Source organism: Centruroides sculpturatus, unplaced genomic scaffold, assembly GCF_000671375.1.
Source record: "Centruroides sculpturatus isolate CEXI.00-Female unplaced genomic scaffold, Cexi_2.0 scaffold2084, whole genome shotgun sequence".
In the NCBI taxonomy this organism is placed as follows: domain Eukaryota; kingdom Metazoa; phylum Arthropoda; class Arachnida; order Scorpiones; family Buthidae; genus Centruroides; species Centruroides sculpturatus.
In genome coordinates this window covers 34131-48880 of record NW_019386178.1, presented here as the reverse complement: position 1 = coordinate 48880, position 14750 = coordinate 34131, and the positions used below count along the sequence as shown (strand labels likewise).

The 14750-nt window shown below is 29.0% G+C and overlaps 1 protein-coding gene across 2 annotated transcripts in view; it reads left to right on the top strand.

The window, feature by feature from the left end:
• LOC111613950 (spermatogenesis-associated protein 20-like) overlaps positions 1-14750 on the top strand; it is a 37053-nt gene that overhangs the window by 9562 nt on the left and 12741 nt on the right. For both annotated transcript variants that reach the window (XM_023355298.1, XM_023355299.1), the window contains 3 exons: positions 9141-9295; positions 9379-9525; positions 11359-11554. In XM_023355298.1, the coding sequence (XP_023211066.1) occupies positions 9141-9295; positions 9379-9525; positions 11359-11554 (498 nt within the window). The remainder of the gene's footprint in view (positions 1-9140; positions 9296-9378; positions 9526-11358; positions 11555-14750) is intronic.

Below are 14750 nucleotides of genomic sequence, written 5' to 3'. Positions count from 1 at the left end.
TTTAAATAACAATTTCTGATGATCATTAAATTTTATATGAATTGATATAATTAATTTCATTTACATATATTTTAGTTTTTGGTTAATACTCTTATTGTTGTATATATAATTTTTAGATATTATTTGTTTTTGATATCAAAAACATGCATGTATGGTATATACCGGGGTTGTCCAACCTTTTTTCCTAATGGGCCAAATTAAATATTTAGGTACATTCAGTGGGCTACAAAGGTACTTTATATAAATATATGTTTTTAAAATGTTCAGAATGTGAATATCAAATTTTAATAACAAATATATATTATTACAAAAAATACTGTATTATTGACAGTAAAAAAATAAATTATACTCGCACAAAATAAAAATAAATTCAATGCAATTTTTGACATTGCTTCCTTTTATAATATTGTCAATATCTGCCTTTATGATACTAGTCTTAATTCTACAAATATTAGTTAAATGGGAGTCGTGCAACCTATTCCTTTCAGCACAGTTTTTATGCACGAAAAGAATTGTTCACAACAGTATGTACTACCCCATATGCATAACAGTTCTCTAGATAAAACAGTTTTCTAACACCAATTACGTCATTATGAAATCAAAGTGTATCCAGTGAAATGAGAATAAGTTTTACAACATACTTTGTCAAAATAAATGAAAATATACCTAAAAAATTTAGGGTGCAGTGGGCCGCAGGTTGGACATTCCTGGTATATATCATACATCAATATTTTTCAAGCATAACAAATTTCATTTATAATAATGTTCATTTTTATGTATAAATATATCTTGGATATCAAAATTAAAAATATTACTATTATGAATTTTAATTACTCAAAAAACAATGAACAAATTTGTTCTTTAGCTATTTAACATGAGAAATATTTACTGTAACTCTACTGTATAGGATGTAGTATTCAGTGAACTATTCTCTTAATAATGAAACGCAATGGAGAATTCTTCGTGTGTCCTTTTTGGTGTTCCATGCCTGTTTTAGTCATTCAAAAAATTGTTACAATACATGTAGGCTATTTGCAATTCTTTTCCCATAGCAGTAATAAATTGGTGTCAAATATAACTGTCAGATTGGTATAATAGTATATAACATATAAATATTTGTAATACTTTCTTTAATAATTTAGAATTTATTTTAAAAAAATCAATATTAAATTCTACTTTTCTACTAATTTTAATTTTACTTTGATTTAAGTAATTTTGCTTTTAATCATTTATCATGAGCTTTCAGCTATATTTAATTAAAGAATACACTTAAAAAAAGCAGACAAACTTTTAAAGAATTTATTAATTTTTTATTATGTTAGTTCTCTAGATGACCTTGAAAAAGGTCAAAGATATTTGAATAATTTTTAAATAAATTTACTCAAACATTATAACTTAATATAGATATAATGTTTGAGTAATTAACTGGAATAATCTAAGTAAATTCAGTTATTAGCAAAAATTTGTTTGATTTGAAAAAAAAATTAATTTGAAAATTTCATAAATTATTTAAAGTATTTTGCATAAAGGGGCTGTCTGTAAATTACATCTGCATTTTGCTTAAAATTTTTACTCTCCTACCCCCCCATTGTCCTAGTTTGTCCAAGATTTTTAATCCCCTCCCTCTTTGGACATTCAGCAAAACTCAATTCCCCTCAAAACCTTTATCACTTTATGAATAATAAAATGCATAAACTGTATAAAATTTAACGAAATAAAACAGATGTCCACTGAAGTTCAACCCCCTCCCCTTGTCTGACTTTATCCGACATAGCACAATCCCCTTCCTTCTTTCAAGTGTAGATGTCATTTACAGACAGCCTCCAAAATAATGAATATCAAAGACATGTTTAAAGTATAGAAAAAAGAGAATAAAATGCTTGCGAGCACTTTTATGAAATATTCCTGCATACATAATTTACTGTTTAGAATAAAACTTATTTGCATCTATAATTATGTAAATAAATATGTAAATTAGCTAATTGTGCTAGTAGTAATTTGTATTTTAATTATTTTATGATTATAATAATGAAAAATATTTTATAAATAGATAAACATCTTTCATTTGTCAATTATTGAAATATTCAAGAATTGATTTGAAAGTTTATTTGTAGATATTAAATAAATATTTTTGCACTTATTTTAGTATTAGTTATTTACTTATTAATTTAAAATTTTTTATATTATATAACATTTAAGCAATTATTTTTCACATACTGTTTATTTAATGCAGTTGACACAAAATGTGAGATAAAGTGCAATTAAAATGATACAAAAGGATGGAGCATTATCTTTAAATACACATAACCTGAAATAATGATAATTATGATTAATTCATTTGTAATTGTCTGACAAAATGATTATTTTGATAAATAAATGATTGTGTATATAAATGATATATAATTTTTCTTAGTAAATATAAATATAAAAAAAAAAATTTTATTTTCTCTATGGAAAGAAATTATTATTGAAGATTCTGATGAATTTGACCATTTGAACTCTGTAGATTACACCACAAGACTGAATCAGATGTTTCCATGGTTAAACTTGAAACAGAAATAACTGTGAAATACATTAAAGGAGTTAACTTTTAAATGCAATAGAGTATCTTTTGGGATCATTCTGTCCCATCATCAGATCCAAATGTTTAACTATTTTATAATTGACATTGATTAGGACAGCTGCTTCTATTTGATTATAAAACAATTAAACACTTGGATCTGATATTTTTTTCATTTTTATTGTTATATTACTGTACTTGTTTACTGATAAATTTAGAATAATGGTGGACTCAAGTGATAACTCATGTTGTGTTTCTATCCATTATTCATTTGCATTCTATTGAAAAAGAAATAAAAAAATAAAATAAAAATTTCTAATTGACAGTTCTATACAAAGTTAATAGAATGTATTGTAGAAGCTATTTATTAAAGTATCTAATTTTCACAAAATTCAAGAATGTATGAGAATACATGCATTTCTTAAAGTACTAGGTTTAGATACAGTGCAGTGCAAATTATAAGTCATTTAATTTTAGATGGTGCATAATTATAATTATACACTTTTTTAATAATAATAATCAGGAAGTACACAGAACTTGCCCAAGAAATAAGGCATCTGTGGAGGATGGATAAGGTGCTTATTGTACAGTACCTGTTGTTCCCTCCTCTACAAGTATCACACATACTACACAAAAGCCTAGGCACATTACAATTGAATAGAAACACATACATCACATTATAGAAGGCCACTATATTGAATACATGTCATATTGTTAGGAAATTCCTGAATACAGACACACAATAGAATTTTAAAAAAAGAAGAAAGAAATAAAAAGTGTAAGGTTGTGAAGGAAATCTCTAGATTAAGCAGTTCACATTGTAATATCACAAAGCAGAAGGAAACTAACATGTATAGTGTATAGTGAAAGTTAAAATCTGATAGAGATTAGATCTGAGTTATAAGGTGGATGGGTGATTGAACTGCTCAAAGCCATAGTCTCAAATGGCAGCTTGAGCAAGTGCTGTGGTGTTGATGGATGCATACATCAAAGCCAAAAAGCAATTATTGTGCATAGACATATGGGATGTGACAGTGACTGAGAAGGGGATAAAGTACATTGTTCATATAATTTAAATTTAGAATTTTTATGCATTTAAACAAGAATTTGCTTATTCAAAAATATTTGTTATGTGATAGTGTTAATATTCATATATTCTCGTATTCTGAAATTTGCTTTCCCATAGTATGTTTTAAATGAGATATAATTTTCATGATATAAATTTCAAGTTACAAAATTTGTTTATAAGAATTTAATTTACATTATATGAGAGTGAGTCAAAAAGTAACCTTAATTATTTTTTATTAAAGAAAAATATATATATAATATGAATGAAAACACTGTTACTTTTTAATGTAATCCCTGCCACGTTCCATACGAATAGTGAAACACTGCCATGTGCGGCAGTGTTTCACTATTGCTTGGATTCCACAAGAAAAAAAATCTTTGGTTTAGTTGCACAACCACTCATGCATCACTGTTTTCACTTCATTGTACTGAATTTTTTTCTACCAAGAGCTTCCTTTGAGTGGTCCAAAGATTCAGTGCAAGGTCAGCAAATGGGGGGATGTGGAAGACACTCCATATGCAGATATGAAATTTTTTGGACTGTCATATGAGATGTGTGGCTGTGCATTGTCATGCTGTAACAGTATACCAAAACTGAGCTAACCATGACATTTAGATCTTGTTATGGGTTTCAAATGATTCTGAAGCAAGTCACAATATGAATTCACTGATAATCAATCCTCTGGTCATATAATGTTCCAGAATTGAATTATCATGGTCACTAGAAAAATGTGAGCATTACCTTGCTTGCTTGCTTAGTCTATGGTTGAAAATAATGACTCATGATTTAACAATCACCAGTAACTATGCACTGCAGAAACACATCTTCATGCCATTACCTTGGTACCCATCTAGTAGAGACTTTTTTTTTATACTGCAGCATATTGCTAATAATGTTGTGCATAGAACCCTGACTAACGGACATTATTTCAATTACCTGAATGATTGTCACTTGCCTGTCTTCTCTTCTTATGACACGTTCCACTGTCTCTAACAATGTCAGGTGTAGTTGCAGTCTGAAGTCAGCCAGAGCAAGCTGTATCAGTTTTGTGACACACTTTTTAAAAATTTTTTGTGCCACTCATATACTTGATGTAGTAAATAAATAAGTATCCACATACTGTTGTTTCATTCTTCAATGATTGTCGGCCAGTTTTTCACCTTCACTACTCAAAAACCAGATAACTGCATGCTGCTTCTCTTTAGAGCATATCTGTAAGGATGCTGTCATCTTTGTTAAGGTCTGCTGATGTCACAGTCCATGTACGGTACCTGCCTAACTTTTGACATACCTATGAGATTGAGCACTTGATTTTGCTATATTTCACGAAAATGTTAAGCCTAATTCTCCATCGCATTTGTTAAGAAAACATTGAATAGAAAAAGTATTGAATGTCGTCTTTCTTATCAACAACTGTGAAGGAAGTATAACAATTTATTGTTAAAGGGATGAGAATGTCAACATTTGCCTGTATAAACAGGATGAATCTAATGTTGCTTGAGCCAAAGATTACATTCTATGTCATTTCAACACCACCCCTTTGTCTCACTGGATCACCTCTGCCCATACACCTGCAGATTCATAGCTAAACATCCAATCACTTGATGGGTTTTCCAGGCTAAATCAGATAAAAGGGAGGCAAGAACTCAAGTTGTAGTGGACTGTATCAGATTCCATACACAGGCCATACACCACCAGCCACTCTGTTCCAGCGGACATCGTCAAAATGCCATAGTCAGTTTGACATATTCCAAGGCGCTATAGAGAACGGACTCCTTCCAAGGCTCCCTCCTCACCATTATCATAGAAGATGATGGCTAGAATCACCGTATAAGAAATTAGATCCCAAAATGCAGGAAATGTTCCAAGAAGGAAATGCCATCCCTAAACACTGGATGACATTGATCATGGCTCAACCTCAACCAAGATAGAGAACAGCATTTCAACAGCATTGTTCTCAGAGGTATTTGAAGTAGCAAATTTATAAACTCTCTTTCTGTTCGATATTTGTTTATAGGAAACAGGGACTGCACTTTGCAAAGCGACATGTTTACAAGTAACATTTAGTTGTATATTCTGTAACTCTTGTAACCCTTAGATTTAGATGTTTAATATAAAACTTATATTTTTATTCATTAACCTGACTACCTGTCTCTATTAAACCATGGACAGTTATTGACTTACTCACGACCTTCCCACTCCACTAACAGCCCTCTTAGCCATCCAACAGACATGGAGATCAGGTTTTATCAATCTATGCTGATTAAGTGGTCATTAGGAATCGTCCCCTTGGCCTCCAGCTAATCTCACATACCCATGCATACCGAATCTACTTGCTTGAAGACACACACAACACCTCAAAATTATAGTCACCACAAGAGATTTAAAATTTTTTATGATCCTATTAAGCTTACTCTTTGACTCACCCATGTAATTACAAAATGAAAGAACCTCTTATTTTTCAGTTGTAATGATTACTTTTAAGAACTAAATCTTTAACAGTTTACTTACAGGAAACTTTCTTGATACAGCTATTTTTAATATTTTATACAAAAGTGAAGAATTTATCTGTTAAAATTATTAAGTTTAAGAAATTTTTATTAAATACAGCAAAAACATTATGAGTTTAGAGTGAGCAAATAATAATCTTGAATAACATTAAATTACATAAATTTGAAAGTACTGCTTTAGAATTTAATATGTTGTAAGCACTTTAAAAAAATCTGTTAATATATCAGAAATTAAACTTCTAGTCTTCTCTTAGATAATAATCCAGTAAAGGCCAAAATAATTAATAAAATAATGAAAAAATTTTATTCAATTATACTGAATATAATAAAAACACAAAACTTCAAACTCAAAAAATTCATAAAGTAAAAAGCTTTCTAAGTTATTAACAGCATTTTTATATTTTTAGAACTTTTTTGACATACTTAAATAAATAAGAATTAACATTTAATTATAATAGTAACAGGAATATAGCCTGATCTAATCCAGTAATTGTTTGGCAAGAATTAGTTATTATTCATAATTCTGTATGTTTTCTAATACACAATGACGAAGGTAAAATAATGATAATGTTTCCAATCTATATATTATACTAGTTATTAAGACTGAAACTAATTTTAAAACTTTATATGAAGAATATACTTGTAGAAACTGCAAAATATACCAGTGACGTGCCGTCCTTGGAAGTGGTGGAAGCACTGCTTCCCTTGTATTTTCTAAAACATAAATATATATTGTGCAATTATTTTCATATTTTAACATACTTTGAATTAATTAAAATTAATATTTTATTATAACCACATTATGTATCTTATTACAAATAAGATACATAATCTATACTTTAAAGATTATTTCTATACTACATGAGGAAAAAAATGATGATTGTATATTCGAATATCATTGGCAGAATGGAAAGCACTGTATTGTCGAATCGGGGACAGCTTCCATGGTGAAAATATTTGAATGGTGTAAAACAGCCAGATTTTACGCATTTGCATATATGCTTTACTGTGCGCCAATTACATATGGTTTAGCTGGTGAATGCTACACACCAAAATATTGTATAATGTTTTCAATGATTCTATCCGGGACCGGTTCTGGGCTGTTAGCCGCCTGCCTGCTAAATATTTGGTCGCCCTCATCCCATTATGTGTTTTTATGGATAGTTCTGTATAGTTGACAAGAGTTTAAAAAAAAATCCATTAAAATATTTGATATATTTATTCTGCTCTCCCATCTTGTATTACTTACAGATTTCAATGTTAAACTAGTAATTTTCAGACAATCTAGAATTTTTATCACTTTTAGATGTTAATAATTTTAAATATTATGAAAAACAATTTCCCAAAGAGTTTTAATTCTTTACATAAATCAAAAAATTCTTCATAAAATTTACATAAATTATTTAATGAATTGCAATATTTATATTTGCGTCCAGACTATATCACTCTTAGACATAAAAAAATATTATAATTAATGATGATGTGAACAAAGATGTACTAAAAGAATTATATGATTTAATATCATTAATTTTTACGGTGCCATGTACCAGTGCTTCTGTTGAGCATCGTTTTTCAACCATGAAGTGAATTGATAAATTGGCAAGGAACACTCAATCAAAGGAAAGATTGTCATCATTAGCATTGCTTTCAATAGAAAAAGAGCTTTTAAATACTTTGATGGAATCAAAAACAAGCGACTTTTATAATAGAGTAATTAACGACTCTGTGGAAAAAATTGCCGAATAGAGTTAGTTTATAGAAAATATAAAAACAAACAAGTTTTTCTATCATTGTTTATATCATGTCAATTTGTATTATGTATGTATTATATGTATTTTAGAATTAGAATAAATAAATTGTTTATTTTTGTTATTTCCAGTATTTGTTTAAAATTTTTATGGAAATGTGAGGTTCTGAACAAGTCCAAACTGTCACAAAAGACGTGAAAAAACAGTTAATTTAGAGAAAAATTTATTAGTTTAAAAAAATGATAGAAAAAAATTGTTTGTAGTCAGACACCTATTTGTTTATATCAAACTGCGATGCAGAAACCATAAATTGTGGAAGGAAGTCATCCTATGATCGGTGGAAGATTGAATTCATCTTCATTTTGAACTTTCTTGAGGATCAGGTAAGAGTCTTGTTACGCTTAGTAACAAGGGACTATCCACTTGGGAGGCATGATTGAAGGAGAATGTCCAATCAAAATGGACGAAAGAAAGAACAAAGATTGATGTAATTCCCGACAATCAAGGACACCTCTCACTAGGTTAGTTAACATTTTGAATAACCAAAATGCTATGTCTCAATGCACAAAAGAAGCAGTTTCTCATCTATTGTTCCAACCTGTAACCCGTACTACTTTGGACTTAGACTGTGTCGCTGACACCAACAGACGAGTCTCCCCACCTGTCTTTCAGACTTGTCAGCGTCACTGCCCTGGGGCCACCTTCAATCAACTATCAAAGAACCTCATTGATACCCAGGATGTCTGAACAGCTGATTGTTCTAAAGCAAACTATTTTGTACATAGTGTAAGTTTATTTTATGTTAAAATAAATGGTTTTTGTTAGCTACTTGTCATCTTTCTCTCCTCCTCCACCACTCACATATGAATGAACCTTAGACCATCACCAATGCGCAATTAACTGATTGCCCCTGGAAGTCACCTTCTTACAGGAACACAGCTTCCCTATCATCAAATGTCATGGCACACCACTGGAATATACATCTATAAAAGACTTTCACGGCTTTATCTTTGGTTGCTTGCTAACCACAGAAATAATATGCAATAATGCTAGAATAATTGTAAGGATAAAAGTTTATTTGTTGCTTCAACCAAAATTATGAAAGTTATAAATGAAAATTTTGTTTATATAATTTCATTTGATTTTAATTAAAGTATCTTATTAACTCAGGAGAAATAACTAATATTTTATTGATATTTTATTTTTTAATAATTGATTTAAATCAATAATAATAATAATAATTTTTTTATTAGTTGGATATTCAACTTGTCATTGGTGTCATGTTATGGAAAGAGAATCTTTCGAAAATGAAAATGTTGCCAAAATCATGAATGAAAATTTTGTTAATATTAAGGTAGATAGAGAAGAAAGACCGGATGTTGATAAAGTTTACATGACATTTGTTCAGGTTTGTGTAATTTATATGTAATTATCCTGATAAATTTTAATACATGAAAGTGTATATTATTTAAAGAATTAATTTTTATTTAGGCAACAACTGGAAGTGGGGGTTGGCCCATGAGTGTTTGGCTTACTCCCGATTTAAAACCAATATTTGGAGGAACATATTTTCCTCCTGAAGATAAATATTTTGGTCGGCCCAGTTTTGTCACTGTAATGAAGCATGTTTCGGAGCAAGTAAGTCATTTATTATATAAATTAAGTACTTTTATGTTGGTAAGAATAACAGAGAGAATAATTATTCATTACTACTTGATAGGAAAATAACTTTAATTTGTAACTGTAATGGCATAAAAGCTTTTTTATTTGTTCACTTTATTACATAAAGTGAATAAATTAAAAAACTTCTTAAAAAATCTGGATGAGCATTTTAAATCACTGCCAAAATTCACTTCATGCATATGATGTATTCCATGAGGAAGAGCAACTGTTTAAGCTTCCCTAGAAATAATTTTGGTATACAGATTAACTAACTATGGTGACCCTATGATCCTGATATTACATCTTTAGACTTCATGCTCTGGGGATATGTGAAGGAGAGGGTTTATGCTGGCACCAAAATCAGTGATCTCAATAAATTTCATATTCACATACAGGACATCATTGCTTCTGTTATGCTGCAGATGTTGCAAAACATATGGCAAGAAATTGAAATATTGTTTTATTTTATATGCAATAGGAAGAGAGCACTTGTGGAGATTTAATTTTGTGTAAAAAGGAATAAAGGTAGAACTGTAATGATTTTCCCTTATTTTTATTGTAGTACTTACCTAATTTTACTTATAGCCTTTCAAAATATGTCAATTTCAGTCCAGACACCTTATATTTTCTGTAATTTTACATGCATTATTGTTATTTTTTTATTAATTACATATATAATAAGCCAAGAATGTAATTATACATACAACAGAAACTCTATTAAATAGGGTTCATTTTACTCAGGGACTTCATTGACTGGGGTCTTGATAATGAAGGCCATATTAAAAAAGAATATATAGATTACATACCAGTGAATCATAAACACTTTACATTTTTTTTATGTACTATTAATCATTATAGATTAGTTTCAAAGGAAGAAATTATGTACGCTTGTTCATCTTCAATTTGTTTCAATTCTGTTTTTATACAGAAAGGATGGTTAATAAGTAGAAACGTGTTTATTATCCTTAGGCTTTTTAGTGTAAAATATCTCACATTTATCGACTACACTTAAATTTCAGAACATTAAAATTTCTATTAAATTCATATCAAATAAATGAAAATACAGGATAGTAAAAAGTCACTTAACAAACTTATAAAATCAAATGGAGTCAAGCAGGAGAAATTTTGACACAACAGAAACATATTATGCTTTGACACTCTGAGTGTTCTAGATTCATGAGGAGCCTTCCTATCAGATATGTACTAGATTGAGTGTAGATTTGGTTAGACTGAATAAAATAAAAAGCTTTCATCATCATTCTGTTTCATGCATATTGAGTTACAGTCCATCTTATTTGTAAACAATGCCTAATGTTGTTTTTACATAAAGAATTGTTATATAAATTGCAATTCAGAAGTGGAGAGCATTGCAAAGCAATACAAAATGTTGAGGTTGTGCTGGAGGTAATATATAAATATTTATATGTTGTTACATATTAAATCAAACTTTTTAAATTATTGTCAAAGTTATAAAGTAGAAACTAGTTATTTTCATATTAATAAAAAATTCTACTTATAATCATTGTAATTTCTTTTAATATAATACTAAAAAATTAAAAAATAAATGGTTAACTATTTCATTTCCTTATCTGTCCCTTTATATGTTATCAGACACACATTTTTATAGCTAACACATTGATGTCATGCTTGTAACAAAAGAATTTAATAACCTGTCTTGAAAGTTTTTGTTTATAAAATTGAAATGAAATGCTAAAAATTAATCATAAGTTAATATTATTTCATATGAGTTAATTTTTTATGAAATATTTTAAATAAATTAATAAATTATTATTTACTTAATATAATTAGTGGAGACAACATCAAGACAAAGTTTGTGAGCAGGGAAATAGAATTATGGAACTTATCAAGCAAAATGTACTACCTGAATCAGATGATGCTTATTTGGACAGTGAAGAATGTATTCAAAGTTGCTTCAAACAATTTACTCAAAGATATGATACTAAATATGGTGGATTTGATAAAGCACCTAAGTTTCCCCAACCAGGTATATTATTAATAACAATTTTTTACATATATTTTTTATTATTTAGTGAATTATTATTACTAAAAAGTAATGATAACTTTGGCCGTTTATTATTTTCTAAACTTTACAATAATGTATAATGTTAAATTTTTCCATAAAAATAGAGTATTATACATTTTTAGAAGGATTTTAAAAAATATTAGAAAAACAGTAAAATAATCCAAAAGAATATGTCTGGAAACAAGTTATAATATGAAATATAAGCAATTGTCTGCTGTAATTTACTATTGTCTGCTTTCAAAATGGAGTGCACAAATTTTGGATTGAAAGTTGTTTTTGCTCTTCCTGAAGAGAAATATTCTTGCTTCATAATTAAAAAGCTTTGTGAAAACTATGAAATTGGCATTTCCACCTGTAAAATGAGCAATATTATTGATAATAAAGAAAAAAATCATCATTTATTGCTTTAACCAGTAGAAGAACACCAAACAAATATGCAAAGAAGATATGTCCTGACTACTTTGACAATTTCAAAAGTAAGATCTCTGGTCTTAAAAGAAAATTCAGTAACTTAAAAAACAATTTCTATAACTATAAATACCTCTGTATCAATAATAAACAAAGATATAAATTGTAAAAAAATCAAAAATTTATGTTTACTGCCTTTTGCCTAAGTTGCTGAACACACAACACAATGTAGATTGCTTTATGAAAATCATTTTGCCCATGAGAGATGGAACTATATTTTGACTATTGATGAAGCATAGATCTATTTAAATGGTTGTAACAAAAAATTATCAGTTTACTATTTCAAAAGGGAAGAAAAAGATTTTCAACTTTACAATCCAAAGAAAGCTTTAGTAATGTTTCTTGATTATTGGTGGTATCTCATATATTGGAAAATTAAAGTTAAGAAAAGTTGATAAGAATGTCAAAATCAATTTACATATTACTAAAATAATATTTTAATATCCATATTTAAAGAAGAAATACCATCCCTTTATCACAGAGCGTTCAAAGAGTATTAACTCATTATGATAAGGCTATCATTCATACATCCAAATTTACTACTAAATTTTTTGAAAAAATGACAAAGTAGCTACTAGTATCAATATCTTACTTTTGACTACATTTTGACTGTGTCCTTCAGAAAACCCTGATATGTCTCCAATGGACTACTGTGCAGTTAGCTTATTAAAAAGAGCTCTTTCTAAATGCAGACCTAGAACAGTAGATTGACTATGGAAAGCAGTGGAAGAGGTGTGGAGTAATATCACTATTTATTTTAAGAAATGCACTCATATCTTGAAAATTAAATATAAGTTGATCATCCAGATAAAGGTCTGTCAGATAGAACATTTAAGAAATAAATATTTTTATAAAAANTTAGTGAAATATGCCTGTAAATTATGTTATCAGGATAACAATAGCAAATTTTACTTAGAACTAACAAGTGCTATAATAGTTTTATTGTGATAGAATTATTATTTTGTTGTATAAATGAAAGAATATTATATTGATATTTAATTATATATTTTTATAAAAAAGCATTAATTTTATTGCAAGCAGACCCTTTCTAAAAATGTGTGAACATCCTCTGTAGAAATTTATATATTTTTTAATTAATATTACAATTTTCTAATGAGCTTGGAAGAGCAGTAACTAGCTCAGGCTTCTGGGATGACTTTTGTGGTTTCATTTCAGAGTTTTAAAAAAATTCCTGTTGGGTCAGTTGTTTTTGCACGTGCGAAAACCTGACTGGGGACCGATCAGGTTACACCTACATGTGGGCATGAGATTCAGGGATGCCTTTTGTTCAGGTCAGTTAGATGAGCAGGATGTGACCAGAGTCCAGTCCGACCATTATAATCAACCACTTTGAAATTCTTTGTTAGATATTAAATGGGAATTTCGTGATTAGAGATCTTACACTCTAAGATCCTAACAATTCCCACATCAGAGTTTGATGATTTTGGTGTCAAAATGCTCAGTGGAATCCTGGCATGTGCATAAAGTAATTTCTGGAAAATATAATTAACTCTGAGATAAGATATAATCAAAAAATGGAAATGTCAACTTTTACCTCTTTGACACTTAATAACAGTATTTTGACATTTTTGGGTGCTGGTTTTTGGAATATAATGCCAGAGTTTGGTGAATTTAGGTTGAACTATGGAAAAGTTATCTGAGTTCAAAGAAAAAAAGGAACCAGGTTTATTTCCTATGTGTACAGCCACCATGTGCTGCACTTGCTCTCACTGTTACAGCATCTGTAGTGGCAGTAGTATTGTCTCATCCCCACTAGATGTCATCTTTCACAAACTGTAATAAAGGGGAAATTTTCCACAATTTTCTCCAATCAAAATATTCTGGAACTTTCTGGAATATTTCGCTAGTAGTTTGTGTTAGTGGCATTGTTCTGGAACCGTCTGGAACTGGAGCACAAGATTGTACCTGTTCAGGATTGTCAAAGGTTGAGAGAGACTGAACAAAATCTCAAATGTGGCTGGTTTTAACAAGTGACTTCAATTTATCAAAGACTTTTCACGCTTAAATGTGAAATAATTTATTATTATTTTATTTATTTAGTTTAGTTTAATTTAATTTATTTAGTATTACACTTTTCTTTTTTATCTGTACTTTTCATTATATTATTTTCTTTTATCAACAATAAATCACTTATAATCTTTTATTTGTGACATATTACTGCTCAAACTGATCACTGAGGCTAACTACAAAGATATACCAATTACTGGTGAAAGCAAATAAATAAAATGTTTAAATTTCTGAGTTTTTTGATGATTTTACAATAATAACTGTATTTTGTTTTCTTGTCATATTTAATTTAAAAAGAGTTTTTTTTTCATTTGAAATGTGTTTCTTATTAGAAGTTACTTTATATTTCTGAAGGAAAAGGCATCTATTGTCTAAGATACATTGCCATTGTAAATGAATGAATAAATTTTTGATTTTACATACTAAATCAGTTTTGAATCTTCTAATGAAACTAAATCACTATATAGTACTTGAACCATAAGGATATGCCTGCTATGACAGCTGCTCTTCAGGCCTCTTTGTTTCAGGCTAGATTGATTCATTGCTCTCATCTTTGCCAGTCAGTTTGATGTTTTTTTTACTTTCATCTATAACATCTTTAAATCCAGAATCATATACAGTGGTGCCTCGTATAACGTACACCTTGAACAATGAACTTTCT